The sequence below is a fragment of the Dendrobium catenatum genome, unplaced genomic scaffold (genome assembly GCF_001605985.2).
Source record: "Dendrobium catenatum unplaced genomic scaffold, ASM160598v2 fragScaff_scaffold_847, whole genome shotgun sequence".
Lineage (NCBI taxonomy): Eukaryota > Viridiplantae > Streptophyta > Magnoliopsida > Asparagales > Orchidaceae > Dendrobium > Dendrobium catenatum.
This window is the reverse complement of record NW_021319309.1, coordinates 7,530,819-7,555,019: the sequence shown is the minus strand read 5'-3', so window position 1 is coordinate 7,555,019 and position 24,201 is coordinate 7,530,819. Positions and strand designations below refer to the sequence as shown.

The window sequence follows — 24,201 nt, the reverse complement described above, 5'->3', positions numbered from 1 at the left end:
AATTTTCATGGTTGCCCACTTTCTTGAAGGACGTTTATTACTTTTTGGAAAGTACGCACTAAGATATTAGCCATTCTTTGAAATAAACTTGACAGTTTTTAGCACTCAGGTTTATCCAGAAGGTAAAATGAGTCAGCATTTTGCGCAATTGAAGCCAGGAGATGTGTTGGAAGTGAAAGGGTACCTTATTTTCATCCTGTGCTGCATTTTTGTACTTGATAATATCAAATTTCTTTTCTAGAATTGCCTTTTTTTGTCTCTAAAAATTTTTTTTGGTAAAAAAAAAAAAACTATTGCAGACCTATTGAAAAGCTCAGATATAGTCCAAATATGAAAAAGAAATTGGGAATGGTGAGTAATCAAAATAACCAATGTTAGATGCTTTGTAAGTCTATGACTACTGTGCTCCATGTTATATATGCGTCTGTCTGTTGGAATATTAAAAAAAAACTTACTGACGTGACATCCATGGAAGATGTTATATCTTAATCATGAAGTCATTCTTATATCTTAATTATGAAGATGCTATTGAATTAATTTTTTTTTATTTTAAGTCTAACTCACAACACCTCACCTTCATTGTGTTTCTCAGGTTGCAGGAGGCACTGGTATCACCCCAATGGTGCAGGTTATCAAGGCTATTCTTAAAAATCCAGATGACAAAACTCAGGCAAGTCTTTTTTCTTGTACCATGAAAATCCAGATGAGAAAACTTAGGATATCGATCATGCAAATCTTTCTTAGCATACTTAGCAGACACAGACTCCTTGTAGATGTCCCTTGCATGGGGGAGATGTTTTGAGGTTACCGATATTTACACTAATAGGGGATCCAAATAGAACAACAAGAAGAGAATTTTGAACCTAAATTACAATTAAAATGAAATGGCACATAGGTAATGAAATTGAGAATGAAGTTGCAATATGTAAACATGGCTGAACAACAAATTGGATTAAAGTAGGGATTCCTTGGAACTTGAAAGCTCTCTAAGAAAGTGAACAAAACCTACCCTTCGGTCCTATAACACCATGAAAATCCATGAATTTAGACTAGTGGTGGAGATTCAATTGTATCAGAGTAAAATGTGTGCAATGACAAAAATGTCATTTCATGAGGCATTTAAGAGATTTTAATTCACCAAACAATTTTCATCTTTCTTCATCGTTGCCAGGTCTATAAGATATGCACAAGCGGAGAACAACTGAAATATTGAGTGTTAAAAGGAACTTTGCCGACAATTTAACAAAAGTGTTTGCACAAATAGTTTTAAATCTTCTACCTACTTCGCGATCAAATTTAAACTCAAACACAATGCAATAAGATCTGTGCAAATACATTATATATGCACTGAGAAATGTGTCAATTCACAATGCATATAGACTCAAAATTGTTTAAGTGTAAATTGCATCATGCAAGTGCATCAAGAAAATACATGTGCAAGTGCATTAAAAAGTATGTAAGTATATCATATAGGTGCATTGAAATGCTTGCAAGTGTACAAGAAAACATGCAAATGCATTGTATAGGTGCATTGAAAAGCATGCAATTGCTTTCTAAAGCCTGCAATCATGTTAAAATTCGCAAACCTTTTTCAAACTCAAAGCGCCCGCTTATGCTTTGATAGCTATGCTAATCAAATTTAAAGTTTGAAATGTTGTGCAAGAGAAAAACAAAGTGAATTCAAGTTTGACCTACACTGAGAATCTTGTAACTACTTTAAAATTCATTCAATATATTTTCTAACCTTGTTATCACTCTTTTTCAAAAATTAAGATCATTAAGATAGTATACACACTCTCGAGTTGGCCACCCCACATATAGGGTAGGGTCGAAATCTAAATCTACATATCTAATCCTCTATATGTGTGGTAGATTATATATTATCTATAATATAACAAATATCCAAATGGATTCAGACACTGCAAATTAAAACATAATTTTTTGCAAGCGAGCAGGTAAAGTAGATATGGTTTAATGTGATGAAATGAAATCATTAAAAATCATAATGATGACTATGTTGAAAGCAATTTAAATGAAAGGTGAAGTTATCTATTAAATGTCCTTTAAATAAGCCATTATGATCCCAAATTCCTATAAAAAAAATCTAAAATGCTAAAAAAATTACATAAAAATTTTCTAGTGAAATCTACCAATCTAAGGCTAAAAGCAATCACCTATTCATCCTTTATTCTAATTTGTTGATGTGATAATTTTGAGGAGAGTAATCTTAACTCACAAGAAGTTAATATCACATGAAGCTTATCACTATGGTTACTCTTAAATAATTTCATTCCAATAAAGACGTGACAAGTGTTCTCTAACTAATAGTTTTGTCGTCAAATGACAATCCAAGTACACGGTTATGATCGAAGCCCTTTTGATTGAGTAATTTTGCTGTAAATTGATATCATTAAGTTACAATTATAGCTAGAGCTCTCATAAGTTGATGTAATAAAAAATTAGGAAAGACCCCCTAATTTTTTATTACAAAAACATTTCCTTACTAATCTTTAAAAACATACATGGGATAAGAAAATACAACAAAGAAGAGACAACTTAGAAACTTTAAAATAAACTCTTACATTTCAAAACATATAAAAAGAACACATACAAACATAACGACACACTTACAACCTTCAAGACCAAACTTAAAACAACCTAAAGATGCTTTTCTTTCATTTAGAAGAAGGATACAAGTGGAAGGGATACTTGCGGGTAGAAGAAGGGATTAGAAGCCAAGACGAAGGATAGGAGTAACTCGCAAGCTATCCCAAGATAGAGAAGAAGAAGAAGTGGACAAAGCTCTCAACCTTTTCCAAGAAAAACCTTCAGTTTTTCCATTCCAAAAATCACATTCTAACCTCCTTTTTTTAAGCCTCAAAACATCTTCTATTTATAGAAGAAAAGGGCAGCCAAATAGCCACCTAAATTAGGGAATATGGAAGACTAAAAGACACCAAATAGAAGGCTAAAAGACAGCCCAAAAACTGCAGCAAAATACAGGAAATGGAAGGCCAAAAGACATCAAGAAGAAGGCTAAAAGTCAACCCAAAAACTGCCGCAGAAAACTTCACAGAAAACCAAGAGGCAGCCACCTAAATCCTCACCCAACAGCCACCAAATAGCAGCCCCAAACCGGTACAAGAAATAGAGAAAAGAAGGGCACGGGAATCAAGCAGCCAGCCGCAGGAACCAAAGGGCCAAGCCACGGGAACCAAGCAGCCATCCACGGGAGCCAAACAGCCGGCCACGGGAACCAAAGGGCCAAGCCACGGGAACCAAGCAGCCATCCACGGGAGTCAAAGGGCCAAGATCCACCATAATGAGCTTCCACTAAACTTACATAAATGAGCTAAACTTTTTACTTTAGTAAATGAACTAAAAAACAGCTCATAATGAGCTAAATTTCAGCTCAAAGAATTAATGAGCTAGCAACCCCAAGAGAAGTTAAAACCAAAATTTAGGATTTGATTTGACCCCCCCCCCCCCCCCTTTTTGCCCCCCCCCCCCCCTGCCTACATCATAAGTTCTCTATTGGCTGAAAATATTTTGAGTAGTGAATAATGAAATACACTTGATATGACAAAGTTTTTTGTTAGCTAAGGTTGATCTAAAATTCTAAATTCATCTCTTTAGACAAACATCCATCTTTGGTCTATAAGACCCCCTTAAACATCACAACTCATGGCTACCGATAAGGTTCCTTTGGTTAGATTGGGTCGACTACTTTCATTGACTAAGTAGACCAGACATGGTCTCTAACAACTCAAGAAAATGGAACCATATAATTTTAAATGGGTTTGCCATCATTTTCCCTACCATTTGCTTAAATTTTATGATTATAAATTTCTCAGCCCTAAGCCAAATTGTTATTACTATATGTCAAGCACTTAGCATTTAACTACTAGCCTTAATAAAAAATTATATCTTGTCAATTGGAGGAGTAATTAACTTTAAGGGCTTATGTCTATGAGAATTCTTGAATCAGATTTTAAAGAATTCGGAAAATGAAGGTAAAGTTTTTGGATAGCATTTTGTTCGCAACTTAACCTGACATTTGAAAATTTCATCCAAAATCTAAACTCTCTAGGTATATAACTTTCTGGATAGTCTTGATTATTGACTAGATGAAATTCGAGGGGATGTACTCCAATAGAAGCCATTTCCAGTGGTGGATTTAGCCCATGCACATGTTCAAAGAGAAGATATAGAACAAGATATGATGATAACAATGTGTGATGCTAGACCTAGACAATGCTCTCAAAAGGTGAATACAAATCTAAGAAACTCTACTTCCTTTTATTTTCAAATGACTGTCAACAATAATGACCAAAGAAAAAATAAAGTAATAAAGTGATTTGCCAACAACAACAACAACAACATCAAGCGTTTATACCACTACGTAGGGTCGACTACTTGAATCCTTTTTCTCCATTGTGTTATGTTAAGAGTCAAATTATCATTTAAATCTAATAAAGAAAGGTCATTTCTAATATTTTTTCTAATCAAGTATTTTTAGGTTTATTTCTACCTTTTTTAACATAAACCAAATTTGATGCATCTACTCTCCAAATTTGGCCATCATAAGGTTTCCGTTTTTTGTGACCAAACCATATAAGGAGTCTCTCTTTAATCTTATCTGCACTGGAGCTACTCCAACCTTTTAACATATATGCTCGTTTCATATTCTGTCTCCAAGAAGAAAACCACTCATCCACCTGAGCATCCTCATCTCTGCAACATTTAACTTAATTTTATGCTTCTTTTTTAATGGCAACATTATGCATTATAAAGCATTATAGGTCTCACCACGATCTTATATAAATTTTTTTTTAAGTTTGAGGGGTACTTTTCTATCACACAACAATCCCAATGAATTCCTCCACTTCAACCATCCAACTTGAATTCTACTAATAATAGTGCCATCTAATTCATCATCACTTTGAACAATAGACCCAAGATTTCTAAAATGTATACTCTTATTAATGTATTGATTGCCCAAAGTCACAATCCTCCACTAGATCTATTACTACTAAAATTACACTCAATGCATTTGGTTTTAGATCTATTTAAACAAAATATCTTTAGACTCTAAAGTTGACCTTCATAATTCAAGTTTACCTTCAACGCCCTCTCTAGTTTTATCAACAAGAAGAATATCATCAGCAAAAAGCATACACCAAGGTACATCCTCTTGCAAATGTCTAGTAAGAACATCCATGACTAAAGCAAAAAGATATGGGCTTAAGGATGATCATTAATGTAATTCAACTTAAATATGAAAATACTTGGTCAAGCCACCTTGTGTTTGAACACAACAGCTCCTTCATGCATATCCTTAATGACTTGATTTTAAGCATTATTAATCACTTTATTTCCTAGAACTCTCCATAGCACTTATCTTGTAACTTTATCATATGCTTTCTCTAAATCATTAAATATCATATGTAGATCTTCCTTATTCTCTTTGTACTTCTCCATCAAACCTCTCAATAAATGTATTGTCCATAGTAGACCTACCTGACATGAATCCAAATTGATTTTGAGAAACATTAGTTTAACGTCATAACTTGTGCTCCATAACGCTTTCCCATCGTTTTAAAGTATGACACATTGACGTAATTCCTCTATAATTCACACAATTTGTGCTTCACCTTTATTTTTAAGAATGTGAATCAACACACTTATTTTCCACTCATCTGATATCTTTTTAATCTTCAAAATAAGAAACATGAAACAAATGGAATGAAACTCAAGGCAATGAAGAAACATGAAACAAATGGAAAAATGACCGAGCTATGACAGTAAGTGCTTAAACCCAACCAATTACTTCAATAAAGAATAATTTGCTGATTCTACTTGCTGGATTATTAATATATGAGCAACAACCACACGATCTTTGACTCTTTCAATTTTATGGAGTCCACAAAGGCCATACGATGCACATTGCTAATGCCAACGGAGTCTAATTCAATTTTAGGGGCAAGAAAAAGGACACTTTCATCATCTCTCTCTCCAGAATATTTACTTGTCCCATCTCTCTCAAATAAATTATTATCGGTGGGAAAAGCTATTGAGGAATTGAACTGTTGTGCACTAATCTAAATTTCCACGTCCTAGAATATGCTCACCTAGGAGATTTTTGGTGTTGTTACCTGGCTGTACTTTGGGACAACTTCACAGTTGGTAGGGCAAATATCACAGGACATACAAATAGCAAATAGCTGTTGGTTTAGCTATGGCTTCATCAGTTAGGGCTTGCATCATTTTATTATTTAGGGCGTTTATTTCCAACTTTATTTCGTAGTTTACAAGAGTCAAACTTCAATAGCCAAACTTTAGATTCTTTGCTCTAATAATGGAAAGAAACATGCCATTAATAAGTTAAAAGGAATATTTCCAATTATAAGGTCTGCATCATGAGATTATATGCCATCAAATATCAAAAGCAAATGGAATTATAGAATGAAAGAACAGATATATTCTTGAAATAAGTTGAGCACTCCTAGTCACAGCTAGCACACCTCAGCATTACTTGATGGATGCAGTGGTTGCCACAAACTTTCTACTCAATCGATTGCTATTCAGAGCCCTGAATATGGAAACTCCTCTACAAGCTCTTGCTCCTCATGTACTAAATTCTAAATAAAAAATCTGGGAAGTTTAAAATATTTTTTGGGCATTGAAGTTGTTCGATCGAGTCATGACATATTCTTATTACAAGTAAAATACATTCTTACTTATATTATTTGATACTGGGATGATTGGTTGTAAGTTTGTTAACAAACCAATAATGTAGAACCATGGATTACAAGTACAAAAAATCAAGCACCAACTCGGCCAAACATTACCTATGCCAATTTATGCAGGGTTTGAGTGAAGGCCAAGTGAATGCAACACTCAAGATCTTGCAATACTTAATATCATTGCCAGGGAAGGGAATTATGTTTCAGATGCACAATCATCTAAGCATTAATGGATATGCAAACATTGATTGGATAGGAAACACATTTGATCAAATATTTACATAGGAGCTTTTTACCTTTTAGGAGGTAATCTCATTACTTAGAGGAAGAAAAAAACAAAAGGTGGTGGAAAGGCCGAATTTAGAGTCATAGCTAAAGAGATATGCGAGCTACTATGGCTTAAAGAAATGATCGAGGAAATTGGTTACTCATCCAAAATTTAATCAAATTGTTTTGCAACAATATGATAGCCATTGACATTGCATATCATCCATTTCAACATGGATCGACATTTCATTGAAAAAGCTTTGAAGCCCAAACAATCCAATTTTGTTTGTAAAATCAGAAGATCTATTAGTTGACATTCTCACCAAGGTGTCACAAGCAAAGTCTTTTATAGCTCACTAGACAAGTTGGGAGTGCAAGATATCTATGCTCCAACTTGTGTGTCAACATGAGCACTAATGAAGAATCCCTAAAAATCAGCCATCATTATGATAATCTCTCAAAATCAGCTATTAATTTAGGACCACTGTATATGTATATTATACTGCATTATTTTTCTTCAAGATCAGATGAGGGAAGATATGGATAAAGTTAGAGAATAAATTGAATTAAAAGTATGTTAATTTGATGCATTTATTCTTCTGCGAAGATGAGTGCATCAACCTGTATGCATAAACTTCATGATTGGGCATATTGCCTTAACAAAAGATTTATAGTAGCGTATCAATTTATTAAAAAAATCAGTTCATTAAGATAACCTGATAAAAATTAAAACTGATAATTAAAATTTAAAAACCATATTTAATTCATCACAAATTGAAAAATAAATAAAATCTTATGTCTCTCAAAGCAAGATCAAGGAAAATCTTTTTAATCACCATCTTGTAGTTCATTAACATAAACCCTTAATGAAAGTTCATCTTTAAGATTTTATTCTTATTTTTTGGTCAGTCAATCTCATCTTTTTTTGAAAACAACGCAAGTGTAGATTGAGATGAGCTAGCTCTCATTTTGGATGAAACACCTCTTATATTTTACCTATTAAATCTTATAGACCACCTTTGAATAGTTTTTTTTTTTTCCGATGCCTAGTTAATTTGTCTACAAGTTAGGTCTTTTTCATCAAACTTTCCTCACTGACTTATTCCATTTCCCCATTTATCCACTCTCAAATAATTGCAGGGGCCCCAAAAAAATGGGGGGGGGGGGTTTTGGGGGGGGGGGGGGGGGTCCGGGACCTGTGGGGGCACGTGCCCCCCTCCGAAAATTGCCATTTACATTTTATGGGCTATTTGGATATTGGATTTATGAATGCTTTGAGCAGGATTTATGCTAAATCATGCCAAACAATATTTATGGAACCGTTAAATCTCACATCGAGTTAAATCCTCTGTTTTTTCTCTTTTTTCCATAAACCCCAAATTTACGAGTTCAGCAAATTTACGGGATTTTGCCGAAGAAGCGTGCAAATGGAAGAAAGATGGCGATCTTCGCAACGAGCAAGCTCCTGTCGGCCATCATTGTCGTTACTTCCAATTGAATAGACAAACGACGAGGTGTGATTTTAGATCTGAGAGGTAGTGACTCTTTCAAAACTCCCCCTGACTACCTATCACGCGAAGGAGGCGAAGTCGAAGAGCAACAAACAGTGGAGAAGGAGAAAAACAAACCTTGTAAATCTCTGGCTCTGATTTTGCTCTCCCTCTCTTCTAGTATTCTTCTTCCTCTTATTTCACTCTCTCTCTCTCTCTCTCTCTCTCTCTCTCTCTCTATATATATATATGAGGATTTGCCTGCAAGCCAATAAGCCTTTTAATTTTGAAGTATTAAAAATTGGATGAACATTGAGTGAAGAGCTTTAAAGCTCTAAAATTCTAAGTTGAGTTAAAGATGAAACTATTAATATTAAATAATGTTTTCAGTAATATTTCAATATATGATAAAAATTTAAAAATACATATATGATGAAATATTAAATATCAACATGAATAAGTCATAAATATATTAAATAATTAATTAATTTCAATTTTAATTTTCTATTTCAATTTATATTAATTAATATTGGTAAATTTTTAATTTTATCAAATTTAATATTTATCTTAACTAATTGGGCCAACTATATTTTAATGTTTTCATACAATCTATATTTCATTACTTGGTCAATAAAAAGTAGAATATATCTTAATTTTTTCCCCCTGTTAATAAAAATTTCTAGCCCTTCGCCTGACTAATTTGTTTTAAAACATCTCTTAAATTGAATTTTTTAAAGTTTGATTATATTTGATAAACACTAAGTCATTTAGATGCTTTTGATCCAACATATTTCTCTTCTTGCGATGGTTACAACATCAAGCCTTTATCCACTAAGTGCGAGTCTACAAAAAAAATCAAAATAAAATTTATAAAACATGTGTTATTTAGTAATTTCAAGCCTATTAAATTATTAATGTGCTTGAAGTCTCTAGTGCTTGTCATAGCCACAACAACACTGCAAGTCAAGCCTAAATCTTTAATTGTCTCTTTTTATAAACTTGGGGTTGATGCCCCATATATCTCTTGCCACTCCGTTGTATTAAAATTTTAAAATTGCATTTAAAAAACTAATATTAACATAAAAGTTTAAAATTTTGTATTAGTTTCAATTAATAGTTAAACTTGAAGATTTCTTACTTCTATTTAGGATGGCAAAGCCAATCACAAATAGGACAACATGATTATAAATACAGAGTCTGATTTATAGTCAATTTGTCAACTAGATCTCCCTCTAACTTACTAATAACTGCATATAAGCCCCCAATAAATTGTGCACCTACTTGTATTTTAGATGATTCTTGTGAAAAAGAACTCTGGGTTAAAGAACATAACTGACTTAATGCAATGCTCGATGGAGTTCACATATCCATCTTTCATCTAGTGCTATTAAAGAAACACTTTAGAAGCAAAGTGAATCACAATGTATTGTGTATGCATCTTTCATCTCGCCTGTGAAGCATAAGCTCGCGATAAAGTACACATACTGCATTTCTTTGCCACACAACATGTAACATTGTGCATTAGGCTCCAGATCACAACGAAATCTTGGTTCATATTTGTTGGTATGTTTTAGAGTGTTATCTTCACAGGTAGACATGAATGTTCACTTCTCATTATTTCTTATAGTCATTGAGTCGTTGTTCATCAGCTCTCCACTCATCTTAGAGCTATTAATTTCTTGGTGGTTATTCTCACCACACTCTATCACCTGCTATTGACCTTAATACTAGTGTCGAGCATGGTGAGTTTCAAAAGCGAAAGAGTACGATGTCATATGAAACATGCCCAACGTGCATTGACAAAAAAACTAAATCATCGAAAGGACATTTGTTTGTGAAACGAACTTTGCTAGGGCATTCGGGGCAATTGAAAGAGTTAAGATCGACATCCATACTAGTTGAGGTTGTTGATCAGCAAAAATAAAAATTTGCTCGCTTAGATTGAGGAAACATTAACTTGCTTGAATGACAACAGTCTCACTGCGAGTTGAGGCATGATTAATTTAAGTAAATTTCCATTATCAATTTGAAAAAATTCCTTTATCAGATTTATATTTAAAATAAAAAAAATTATAATATAATAAATCCCTAACCCTAAATCTCTCAAATACCTAAACATCCCCTCAATCCTTACTCAAACTCTCATACCCAACCCCCCTCATGAAAACGATAGCCCTCACGAAACACTCACGCCTCTCTCTCTCTCTCTATATATCTCTCTCTCTCTCTCTCTCTCTCTCTCTCTCTCTCTCTCTCTCTTCACATGACCCCCAACGTTGTTGCCACTGCCATCCTATAGCCACCGGCCACTTTGGTGTCATCGTCGTTGCCGTTGCTGCCTTCGTCATCGTGTACTTTGAGGTACCAGAAAATCCGTGATTGCCTTACTTGGCGGGTAGAGATTGCAGATTTCGGTCACAGTTTCACCCTATACTGACCATTCATGTCTTTCTTGGTGTGGTGGGAAAGCTTAGCACACCTCAATGCAATCCCCTACATGGGGACAACGTCGGGGTGCTGTCAAAATTTATACAAAATAAAGGACTTGGATTAAATTTAGGAGAATTAAAACTTAATCTAACTCCCAAGTCAATAAGAAATAATAAATGGATGAAATCCTAAGTTGCAAATACTAAAAAATAAAAAGTGAACAAAAAGCCAAATGCAACAGAATAGGACTGGAAGTGAACTTATTGAAGAAATGATTGCTCGCCAACAAACACAAACACAAACTAGAACTTCTCCCCTTTTGCTCTTAACTCACAAGTGCACATTCAAATTCGACAATACCTCAATACCACCCTCTCCTTGTAATCTGAAACGCGTGAAAATGAACCAAATCAAATGAGCTCTCTATTTATAACCTAAGAATCGATTCTCCTGTGGGGTCCGCCATGCATAAATCCAAATTAGGAGACAGAAGATACTCATGTGAAAGACATGTATAAGCACAATGGGGTAATTTCAATGCACCCACATTACATCACGCTTAAGACTTCGCTAGAAAAATCGATTCTCAATCACGGCAATTGTTTTAGTTTGATCGAAGTGTCCTGCTAAACCACCAACATGTAATTCCCAAACAAGAAATTTGCGAAGAGACGTCTTGGGAATAAAGAGTTTTTGGGATTTGAATAAATATCCATCTTCCAACATGAAATCATCTATATAATTCGTTCACCTCCAGTTGCTAAAGCAGAATAGGTTTCTCTAAAGTCAGGGAAATCCATGTAGTCTTCCGTAAGTCGCTCGAAACCTATCACTTCCATCTTCATCTCACGAGTGATCATCATCTGACGGCTAAGTGCATCAGCAGCCTTATTCTCAGAACCCGCTTTGTGCCTATTCGTATAAGTGTATTCTTGCAAAAATTCAAACCACCGACCATGACGTGCATTTAGTTTCTTTTGGGAGTTTATATATTGTAGGGCTTCATGGTCAGAGAAAATAACAAATTCTTGGGGAAGCAGACAGTGTCTCCAGTACCTGAGTGACTGGATGATGGCGTAAAATTCTTTATCGTAGGTGGAGTAGCGTTGCCTAATGTCGTTTAACTTTTCACTAAAGTAGGCAACCGGGTGTCCCGCTTGGGATAATACTCCTCCTATGCTTATGCCAGATGCATCGCAGGTTACTTCAAAGACTTTAGAGAAATCCGGCAGTCGCATGACTGGTGCTTGAATCATTTTCCTCTTTATTTCCTCAAAAGCTTTAGTGGCAGATATCGTTCAGTGAAATTCTCCTTTCTTCAGACAGTCAGTTATTGGACCCATTATAGTGCTAAAATTCCAGATAAATCTCTTATAAAACGTGGCCAGTCCGTGAAAACTTTTAACATCTCTAATATTCTTAGGTTCAGGCCATTCATTGATTGATCGCTTTTTTTCGAGGTCAGCAGATATGCCTTGGGAGGATATAATGAATCCCAGAAAAATTACGTGATTGGTTAGGAACGTGCACTTCTTGGGATTGACAAACATTTGGTCTTTCCTTAGTACTTCGCAGACTTGCCTTAAATGGTTCAAGTGTTGATCCACCGAGTTACTATAAATCAAAATATCATCAAAGTAAACCACTACGAATTTTCCTAGGAAAGGTTTGAGGATTTGGGTCATTACTCTCATGAATGTACTTGGAGCATTGCTTAAGCCAAAAGGCATCACAGTCCACTCGTATAACCCATCTTTGATTTTGAACGCGGTCTTCCATTCATCCCCCGGGCGGATTCTAATTTGGTGATAGCCACTTTTAAGATCAATCTTAGAAAACAATGTGGCTCCCATCATCATGTTTAACATGTCATCTAACCGAGGGATTGAGAAACGTACTTAACCGTGATTTTGTTGATAGCACGGCTATCAATGCACATTCTCCATGACCCATCCTTCTTAGGGGTAAGAAGGGCGGGAACATCACACGGGCTAAGACTCTCCTTAATGAACACGCGTTGTATCAACTCATCCACTTGTTTATTGAGCTCCTCATGCTCAGTAGGGTTCATTCGGTAATGGGGCAGATTTGGCAATGAAGCTCCAGGCACTAGGTCAATAGCGTGTTGACTATCCCTTACAGGAGGCAGTTGCTGGGGCAGATCTTATGGGAAGACATCAGAAAAAGCTTCCAGGAGCGGTTTTACTTCCTCAGGGATAGGTTCTTCTTGGGTGACACTCACTTCCCGAGCTACTAACGCGTAAAGAGGGGCTCCTGACTCTAGTTCCGTACCTAAGTCCTTAGCAGTTAATAAGTTCAGGCCCGTGTTGGGTTTAAGGGAGTTGGGTTTGACTTCCTCTTTGGTAGACTTAGGCTGAGTGGGTAGGAGCTTAATTTTCCTGCCCTCGTGCTCAAACACGCAGGTGTTTGATTGGCCATATATATGAACATCGTTATCGAATAGCCAGGGGCGACCGAGAATTTTTTGGCCTAAATCCATCGCTAACACATCACACCAGATTTTCTCTTTGTATCCAACGAATTCTATAGGAACGAGGCTCCTATCTTTCACCTCCAGGGTGGTCGAGTTGATCCAGGCGACTTTGTAGGGGTTCGGGTGTGGCGTGGTTTTCAAATGAAGCTTGTAGATGACACGGCGTTAATACAACTTCCACTGTCTATTATGGCCTTGCAATTTTTATCCCCTATCTTGGTAAAAGTGTAGAAGATTGAGGTTCTTCACCAGTCATCGCTTGGCTTAGTCTGTGAGAAGGCACACCTTATGACTTGTAAGTCCATCTTTTGGATGCAGTGGATCACGGCAGTATCTTCCTCGTTGAAAAATTCCTCGTCGTCATCAATATGATGAACTAGTTCGGTGTCCGATTCATCCTCTTCTTCGGTGACTTCTTCAATATTGTGACCTTAAACGGGCTAGAACATTGAGAGGCAATGTGTCCGTACTCATGGCATCTAAAACACTTAGTGCCGGCAGAGGTTTTGGGGGTTTCCTGTTCGGGTGTTTTGCCTTTATAGTCCGGTCGAGGTTGGGCTTGGCCAGGGGAAGGCCGACTATTCGAGAGTCCAGTGGGCTTGTTGTAAGGTTGGCTAGAGGAGGATTTGAGCGGGTTTGGACAAGAGTCTTAGGTCCTAGAGGCATGGCTCCTAGATTCTTCTAAGTCAAGTACAAGACTACAGGCAGCTTCAAAAGTATTCACTCCTCTGGCAAAAAGTTCATTTCTAAGATCTTCCCGTAGTCCAGCTCTAAACATTGATGCAAGTTGGGCAGGGGTGGTGGTCTCTTCCCCGTTACAACGAATCATGAAGTCTTCAAAGGTCGAGATGTATTCCTTAACGGGCTTGCTACCTTGGGTTAACCTATTCCATCGATCCAAAAGTCTAGGATAGTATGAGGGGGGAAGATATTTCCGCTTCAACTCTTGCTTCATCATTCCCCAATCAGTTACAGAGTATTCTCTTCGAGTTTTCCGCATGTGTTCTATGTTAGTCCAGTACTGGTTGGCTCTATCAATCAACTTCATCTCAGCAAATTGGACCTTCTTCTCTTCCGAAATGTTGTACCACTTGAAATAGATATCCATTCCTTTGAGCCAATCAAGAAAAACTTGGGGTTCTAATGTACCGTCAAATGTCGGGGCATCTATCTTAATACTCTTAAGAAGTTGGGTATCGTTGTCTCTTCAAGGTGTGTCACGTCCTCCAGGTTCGTGATTGGGTCAGTGATTGGGTCGGTAGTGGTATCTAGGAGGTCCATAATCAGTTCAGTTATCTTCGCCATAAGGAGAGTGGGGTCTAGATGGGGTGCAGATGGCCGGGTTTCCTATCCTTTCGATGTTGTCTAGTCTATCACCCGTTTGGTGTCTAAACTCAGCTAAATTTGTTTGGGTATCCCTAATCTGTTGTGTGACCGTTCCCAATTGGCCTACAATTAGGTCTAAAGTTGCTTGAATGTGTTCCGGGTCCATGGTTGGGTGCTAGGGGACACTAGGGAAGGTTAAGGACAGAAGGGCAGCACTTAGACACTCTAAAACTATACTCCTAATGGCTCCAAAGAGTGCAGGAATTAATAGGGCAGCAAACTAATATGATGGATGAAGTTATCTAAGCAATTTGGATGGACTCTAGAGTGTGGACAGCAAGTGAACACTATCTAAAATTCACCCAAAAGGCTACTACTAGGTGCAGAAATTTAGTGGACAGCAAGTTAAGTCAATTGTCTAAGTGGCCTAGACTATTATGGATGTTATGGTGATGATGGCAGCACTTAAACAATGAAATATACTTATGTAAGATGAAGAAACTACTGCAGAATTTTTTGGACAGCAAAAGAAAAATAGAGAATAAAACTATCTAAATGATGTTATGCCTGCAAACGACTAAGGACAAGTTAATCTAGGCTCCTAGGATGCATCTAGCACATGTAAAGCATGCTAGCCATGCTCTGATACCAGATGATGTGAAACCACATGCACAAGGGCTTATTAAGAAATTTAAGAACAATTGGCAATGTAACCCAAATCAATAACTTATTGTAATAACAAGAAAATTCGTTAAAGAACCTTAGTCTTCTACTTCCTTAGGCGAAGTAGTACATGTAGATTAACCAAATCTCATAGATAAACAAAGATAGTAACAATACTAAAAGCTCTTAATCAACAATCCACGATTTAATAATGAGAGTTTTCACCTTGGGGATTGATCACTCAACTACACTAGGCTTAGCGGGAGAAGATCTTCAGCAGACCCAACGATGCCACGAGGATGGTTGCAACACCAATGGTCTTGATCCACGGAAAGGTCGACGGTGGTGGAGATGGCACGGATGGATGACCGTTGATGGTCCAATCGTAGTCCTGGAATTGATCGTCTATAACGTCCACGAGAGTGGGAAGGATGCGGTTCAAATAATCTTCAACAGTGTCGTCGGAGCCAAACCCGACGTCGAAGAACGGTGAACGGGTGAGGTGGATGTCGCCGTAGACGTCGAATACCAATCCGCTATCAATCTCGGGATCGGCCATACGTCATTGAAGTGGAGGTGGAAGGGCGTCGTCTTCTTCTCTTGGCTTCAAGTGTTATGAGCACCCAAAATTCCCAAGGGAGGGAGTAGGGAGAGGGGCGGCCAAGGTAGAGAGAGAGGGGGCAGGTGACTTGGGTGAGGGGATTTAGGTTAGATGGGAGAAGAATGAGGTTTACTCAAATATGAAATTAATTTCAGATTTTGAGTAAATTTGGAGGGAATTAATTTGAAATTGATTTCAAATTTCAAATAGAATTTAGGAGGATTAATGGGCATTTAATGGAGCCCATCAAGAGGGGGCCGGCGGGTTCAAGAGAGAGGGGGAGGAGGTTATTTCAAAACTTGAAATTAATTTCAGGATTTTGAATGAAATTAGAGGGAAATTAATTTGAAATTTGATTTCAAATTAAGGGGCCATTAATGCATTGATTGGGTAATTAAAGGGAGAGGGCCCATGCATGGCCGGCGGGTCCTAGAGGGAGGGAGGAGGTGTGGGAGCAACCTATGAGCCTTCCAAATTAGCACATAAGCAGTAGAAAAAGTTATTATGAAATCCACTTCAATTTGAATTTCAAATTGGTTTGGATTTGAATACTTTCCTAATTTGGCTTTTGACAAATTTGGAAATTTTGAGATTCAATCAATTTTCAATTTCAAAATTTGAAACAAGTGGGTGAAAGGGAAAGGGGCCAACGGTTGAAAGATTGGGGAAGGGGTGTTGAGGAGTGGCCGACGGCTAAAGGAAGAGCCGGCGGGTTGTATCCCCTAGATGGCCGGTGGTGGGGTTATGGAGAGTGGCGGGTAGGAGAGGGGGAGAACAAGAGGTGGATAAGGAGACAAGAAGATAAAATAAAGCCACGAGTCACTGACGCTTCCAACGACTGGTGGGTAATGCACTTCGCTCACCTTAAGCTCAATCACCCTTCTCTAGCTCTCATTCAAGAAGAAGAAGCAAAGAAAATTTCTATTAATCAATAATCATCTCATTACAATAGAAATGACCTATATATAGGTCTCAAAATAAAAGAAGGAACAAAGACTAAATTGTCCTTAGAGCTACAGCATGACTCAACTCATAATAAGGGTACAATAGGAAGACTCAAAGAAAATAAAATGCATAAATAACTAAAAATATAAACTCTGAATTGTGGCCGTTGATCTGCGATGCTTCCGGCGATACACATGTTTGATCCTCTGATCGATGTCCTCATCACTCCCCGTCAATACAAAAGGGCTTGGAGAAGTCGGGCACAAATTTTTGGAGCCAACACTTGCTAGTTTTAGTTTCGCCTCTCAATAGTTCTTGTTGTTGGTGCTAATAACTTTTCGCTCATAAGCTTCTTCTTGAGAATGCTTATCGATTCCTCATATTCACATTCTCTCTCACTTCACATTACCTACACCACCTCTTAGTCTTTAGTTGGTTGCAATCTCATTGAGTTTTCTTAATTTTTAAGTTGATTTTTTTTCATAACTTTAAATTTTATCTTTTCTTTTTTTTTTTGCTCTTAGATAGTTATGATTTAACGTATCGTTATATTGCTGAAACTTATTATCTAATGTGGTTTAATAATTATTCATTTAATGAATTTTTATGTATATATGTACACATGATGTACAACTTATGAACCCTCTATTTCAAAAAGTGCCAATTTGATTTACATTTTGCATATCAAAGCAAAAATAAAACCTTGCATATCACATTGCACTTAGTGCATTGATAATACTATTTTCATCCATAATACGAAAGACTTGATCATACGTATCTCCATCTCCTTCAAATGCACTGCTAATTGCATCATTTATCTTGTTTATTGCACCATAAATATAACTCATAACTGAACCTTTTTAACCATTAACTGACCTCAATATCTCCACTAATGGGCTTGTAAGCTTCAAGGCATATGTCACATTATTTCAAAATATAGTCATGAGATTGATCTCATTAGCTTTCTTTTATTTATAATCTATACTAAATATGAACTTTTTTTCATTCTTTAGAGACAAAACATATATCCTAAATTATCTTTTTGCTGTGTACGCTTGAAAGAGTAAGAAAAATAGTAGCAAAACAAGTGATACCTAGCCTCACTAATTCTACTCCATATGTCTATTTCCTCATTATATCTAAAAAAAGTCCATGATTATATATAAATTTAGGTAGCTTTAACATTTTTAATATTACTTCTCACTTGATAAGTTATCCTTATATCCTCCAACATTAGATCTATGTGTTGGGTTGCACATAGTGTCCAATATAGGTGTGTCCTCTTATTCGTAAGCATTTGAATTACAAGAATTTAAAATATATTCACAATGTAATGAACAATTATATATATGTATCTTAAATTAGTAAATTGCAAAAATATAAGTTGAGTTATTATGTCCTTAAACACTGGCACCATATTTTCTTCTATAATTTTTTTTTTTTTTTGAGAAAATGCACCTAGGTGCATAAAAATTTTATTAACAAAACAAAAAATAAAGAGCTAATAGATATCAACTGATTACTCCTTAAGCATACAAATGAAGTTAGGAGGAACCTTATTAAGAACTAAATCTTCCCAAATAAAAGAACTAAGAATTGCATAATTAGCACAAAGATCCGCTAATTTATTGCAATTCCTAGTTACACAATTGAAAATTACCTTGTTGAACTCCTTTAGCTTCGACCCCAACTGATCTTTATTCTTGTAATCGCTCATTTGAAGAAGCTTGATGATATTTCTATTGTCACTCTCAATTATAATCCCCTTGTAGATTAGCATCCAATCTTTGATTACAAACTTGAGATGTTGTATGGCTGCTAGTTTTAGTCTAGATATGTCCCAATATACACAAGTATGTCCAAAGGCTAAAAGAAATCTTCCTTTGAAATCTCTGAAAACTCCTCCAATTCTTGCTTTTTATGATTTGAGTAATGAATCATCTATATTAACCTTTATCCATTCAGGTGGAGGGGGATGCCAATGATCATCCGACAGCTTGTAAAGTCAGTTAGCACCCTATTTACCCGATTTATAGGAAATTTTTTTTGCTGAAATGGCAGCAAAACTGAGAGATTCCGAAGCAATGAAATGTGAGCTATCATCTATACCTTTATGCAGTAGCTTGTTTCTCCCTTTTCAAGAAAAGCAGATAACATTACAGAATAAATTTACCATCCAGAAATTTTGAAGAGAGATCCATTTGAAGCATTCCTCCAAGGAACCGAATTATGGAACAACAAATCCCCATTTATTCAGCTGTAGAAAAACTCCTAGCTTTTTGCATTTGATTATTACATGCTCTATATCTTCATGCATATTGCAATTCCTTGGGCATCCATTATGCATCTGCAGTCTTCTATAGAAGAGAAAATCTGCCGTTGGTAATGCCTTGTTGAAAATCCTCCACCAAAAACACTACCCGTGGGTTTAACTTTGCTTTTTTCACCCATTTCCAATATTCAGTCCGATTTCCCTTATCTACTGCTGCAAAAGCCAATGATGAAATTGACTTTCCAGAATATTTTGAAATTAATTCCAAAGTATATGTTGGAACTTCTGTGGATATCGGAATCTTGCTGATCATCTCAACTAGCTCTTCACCGAAACCCTCTCTTAGTTTTTCAGAATTCCATCTCCCTGTAGAAATGAATTTATCAACCGAGCTATCTTCTTCTATGTTAGGATTAACAAATGTAGGCCATTCATCTATGCATCTATCCAATATCCAGATATCTTTTAAAGCTTTAATCAATTTCCCATTTGCAATATTCCATCTAACTATTGGCTTGAGTGAAGTTCCTCCTTCAAAGATGATTTTCCAAGCAGCTGATTCATTTTTCTTTTTTGAGAAGTAATCACCATACAGATGCCCATATTTTGGGTACAATCTCTTATGTAGCAAAGAATCTTCCTCTTGACAATATCTCCATGCTAGTTTAGCTCTAAGAGGATCTATTTTCTCACAACAGGAATGAAGTCCTCTTCCTCTCTGCTCCACCGGTAAGCACATTGTATCCCATTTAACATAATGGATCCCTTTAATCCCATCCACTTCACTCCAGATAAAGGATCGACAAATTTTATCAAACTCACCTAGAATTCCTCTAGGAACCATGGAATGTGTGCAATGGAAAATTGTGTAGGAAAGCAAAACTGACTTAACTAAGTTTATTTTCCCTAAGTTTATTTTCCCTACCAAAGATATAAATTTACCTCCCCAAAGAAATTTTAGATTGTGCATTAAGGAGCTCAAATAGCTTATAATTTTAAAATATTTAGAGGCATCAATAATTCTATGAATATTGTGTCTAATAGTGAATTAACTAAGCAATCAACTATTGATCTTTCTTGATTATCAATCCACTTATTAAACATTAAAATTGTACGCTTCTGTTGCCACACCTTTGTATGCTCCTCTAAAAGATCCTTAGTTGCCCCTAATTTTCATTCAAGAAGCAGGACTCAACTCATGGTAAGAGGTCTAAGATGTGATCCATATTGTGTAATAGTCTTTACCATATGTTACAATCTGTCCAACTTCAACTTCATTGCATTGAAAGGGATGACTGATAGTTATGTACTTTATAGTTATATCTCTTAATTCCTAATCCATGTTCTCTTTGATTCTTATTTGCCTCATATTTTTCATTTTTTTTATCTTTATTTTTTTTTTGTCTTGGATAATGAAATGATCCGTAAAATCTCTTTTGTTAGGAAGGTTTAACCCAATGCTTAGTCATTAATGCTTTCTGCTCTAGAACTTGATTCCAATGATCATTTTCCGTAGTCAATTAATGTTGGAATATTTGATTCTTGAATTGTCACTATCAGTCTCCCATTATCATCTATGCATAAATTTTATTTTAATTTTTCGACTCTTTATATATGAAAGTAGCACTTCCTTCACCTCTAAATGAACCTTTTTACATTTAATCACATTATTCCTTTTGGATGTCCCGATAGGATAAATATGATGCTCCTTGGCTCAAAAAATGCCTCTTTACCATAATACGTGTATATGTGCCATGAAGTATTTGTCTTAGATTTTAACTTACTATACTTTCAATTTGGGTCCTTTCTCAGCTAAGAATCAAACATATCTACGACCCTTATAAAAGACAATCAGAAATTATATCAAAATTTTAGATCACAATAATTTCTTTAATAAATTCAAAGGAAGAGGACAAAAATTTATTTCTGAATTCCTATGTCTCTTTTCCATTCAGCTCTATTGAGTTGCTATGGTGTCGACCTAAGTTTATGCAAAATTTGTTTATGAAGTTTTAGCCAGATCACATCTTGTTTTTCCCTTTTATTTGCATGCTTTATACAATAATATTTTAGCTTATTGTAATGCTTACTCTTTTGATTTCAGAAAAATGGTATATCGGTAAAAAAAAAAAAAGTATATCGGAAGTTAAGTTTTCCTGCCAGCTTTCGCATTATGTTCTTATGGTTTGTACTAAATTGATTGATTAGGTATCATTGATTTATGCAAATGTGTCACCAGACGATATTTTGCTGAAGGCAGAGCTTGATAGGTTGGCAGCTAGTTATCCAAATTTCAAGGTCATTGCTTTTTCTATTATGTTACTGTTAGTTTTATTTAAAATGATTCGGTGACTAATCAGCTGCTCACCGGCTGATATACCATTTTACTTCAATTTTGTCAAAACTTTAGGTTTTTTATACTGTTGATAAACCAAGCAAGTCCTGGAGAGGTGGTGCGGGCTTTATATCAAGTGATATGATTCTAAAGGGCTTGCCTGGCCCTTCTGAGGATACACTCATTTTGGTGGGTTTCAGTTGTTTTCTGTAATTTTGGTTTCCATGGTCATGATTTAATAAAAAAATCAAAATCTTGTTATTTCTTGTCATGCTTGCTGTGTATTTAACAGTAGCTCTGTGCAAGATTATGCAAAACTATTGTAATTTGATGGTTATGCCTGATGCCCTGAATCTCTCGTACAGCCTTTAATATTTTATACACTTCTTTATGACTAGAACTTAGTGATAACCAATACCAGCTGTTAATATAGTCACTTTTTTCCAGGTTTTCATCATCAATTCAGTTTTTATTATTTTTTTCCTGACTGCTTAAATACTAATTGTTTATTTAAAAATTTAATCAGGTCTGTGGACCACCTGGTTTGATGAACCACATATCAGGTGACAAGGCAAAAGATAGATCTCAAGGGGAAGTAAGTTTTGTCTTATAATTGTTGAATTCTACGTGAGGTGTTAAATGCTACACAAATCGTTTTAAAAACTTTTTGTCCTACATTTGATCTCATTCTAAATCCTTTGGTATTAAAGGGATCAAAGTTTAATACCAGAGTCAATTTCCCCAATATGACGTTGTAAAAGAAGCATTAAGGGGACTATAATTTAATAAAACTCGTTCTATAGTGCAACTTGTGCTTTGTATGAATATGCTCCTACAAAAAAAAAAGTTTATTTTTGATGGAAAAATTATTCGGTGACATTTAGTTCAAAGCTATCAACTTTTATATTTGTTTTTTTACTTGATCCGTTTGAGTCCATTATGAACGTGAATCCAATGTGTAGATAGTAGAGAAAATTTCTTCGCGTTTAGCTGAGCTCACATAATAATCCCCTTCAGGCACATATACCAATACTTTTAAACCTTCCATTGGCAGTAGGCTCGTCAAAATGCTATATTAGCGTATAGCTCCTTCAAGAATTTTATTGCTAGCTGTTCCCAGCTCCTTGGCTTTTGCTTTTCATAGACATGAAGTTTGTTTATTATGATCTTTAACCTTTTCTCTGTAATATTTTGCAGCTCTCTGGATTACTCAAGGATCTAGGTTACACTGAAGAAATGGTCTACAAGTTTTGAGTAGATTGCTAACTACTTTGACATGTAACTTTGGATATAGAGTAATCAATAAGCAAGCTATTTATCTGTGATGATAAATGAATTTTTGCTGTGGTAAACCTTGAGATGCAGCTCAATTGCAGAAGTCTTTGGTTTTTGATTTATCTTGGGATGGCTATATTTGGTTGCATGTATTCAGGATGCATATTCTGAGAATATATATTAAAACAAAACTAGGATATTCTGATTTCTCAAAGCTAGCTATTCAGTTGGCTGTAAAGTAAATAAAGTGAAGCTATTTTTCCTATTCAATTGAAATTGTAAAGGCCAGAATCTAGCACTCTAGTAAAATGCATTGAGAATAATACCTCTTTTGTTCTTTAGATTTGGTGATACTAAATATGCTGCAACATTTTGTTTTCTGCAGACCATTGTAATTTTTTTTTGGGTGTTTTTGTTATGTTATAATTTTTGTTTGATATTTCAACATTGATTCAATTACAATGTGGTTGTTTTGAGCCTGCAATTTAGTGCCTATTTGTGCTTCTACTTGTTGAGCCTTTTCATAACTTTTAGCGATCGATCTATAGGAATGTTTCTTAAAAACCACGTTTTGATGCTCATTTTATAGAACTTGGCTAAATGCTTGTGCTGGATGGACGATCAGGATTGATTCAAAAATACCCTTTTGCTAGTTTTGCGGACTTTCTCCATATCGTGGAGTTTGTGAAGGTTGGCTTTATATTATAACCACTTGGCTGCCCCCTTTCTTTTTCATTTCATTTAGCTTCAAAAGCTAAAAAAAGACATGGAGCTTGGAAGAGGGTCTGCATCTTCTTTATTTTGTCTTGAAGAACCAGGTGACTACCCTGAGAGGACTGTTTTTTGTGGGTACAGAGTTTAACTCACGGCATGCCCTTAAATCCATTGTAGTTCTCAAGACTAGGAGACAAGGAGAAAACATTTAATCTTTCTTTTGCAAGGGATTATTTTCATCTCAAATGAAGTAATCTTACATAGACGAAGCCAAATGTCAAATGAAAATCGAGAGGATATATTCGAATTTCCTTGTTTACGCTGAAATCCGTTTTATGAAACTTGTATGGTCAATCTTTATCCATGGTTAAATCACCTGTAAAATATTGTCAGTCAATAAAAATTCTAAACCTTATGAATATTAATTAGCACAAGACAATACATACTACAGTTCTACCTCTGCTAATGTCCATTTAAAAAATGACTGCTCATTCTTTACTCCATCACTAGCATATTGGGAGGTCTATATTGTAAGACACATATTTTATAAGTTGGATCTTGTCCTCCCGAGAATTAACTCATGCCATCCTTCCAATCAAATTGGACATTGCCTAAAAATACAAGCTTTGTGGTGGAGTGACCT

The 24,201-nt window shown here is 35.7% G+C and overlaps 1 protein-coding gene across 2 annotated transcripts in view; it reads left to right on the top strand.

The window, feature by feature from the left end:
* Positions 1 to 23,228, top strand: part of LOC110101519 (NADH-cytochrome b5 reductase-like protein) — a 57,083-nt gene extending 33,855 nt beyond the window's left edge. For both annotated transcript variants that reach the window (XM_020829443.2, XM_020829442.2), the window contains exons 7-13: positions 110 to 180; positions 300 to 351; positions 593 to 670; positions 21,443 to 21,532; positions 21,645 to 21,758; positions 22,096 to 22,164; positions 22,767 to 23,228. In XM_020829443.2, the coding sequence (XP_020685102.1) occupies positions 110 to 180; positions 300 to 351; positions 593 to 670; positions 21,443 to 21,532; positions 21,645 to 21,758; positions 22,096 to 22,164; positions 22,767 to 22,823 (531 nt within the window). In that variant the 3' untranslated portion in view covers positions 22,824 to 23,228. The remainder of the gene's footprint in view (positions 1 to 109; positions 181 to 299; positions 352 to 592; positions 671 to 21,442; positions 21,533 to 21,644; positions 21,759 to 22,095; positions 22,165 to 22,766) is intronic.
* Positions 23,229 to 24,201: the final 973 nt, after the last annotated feature.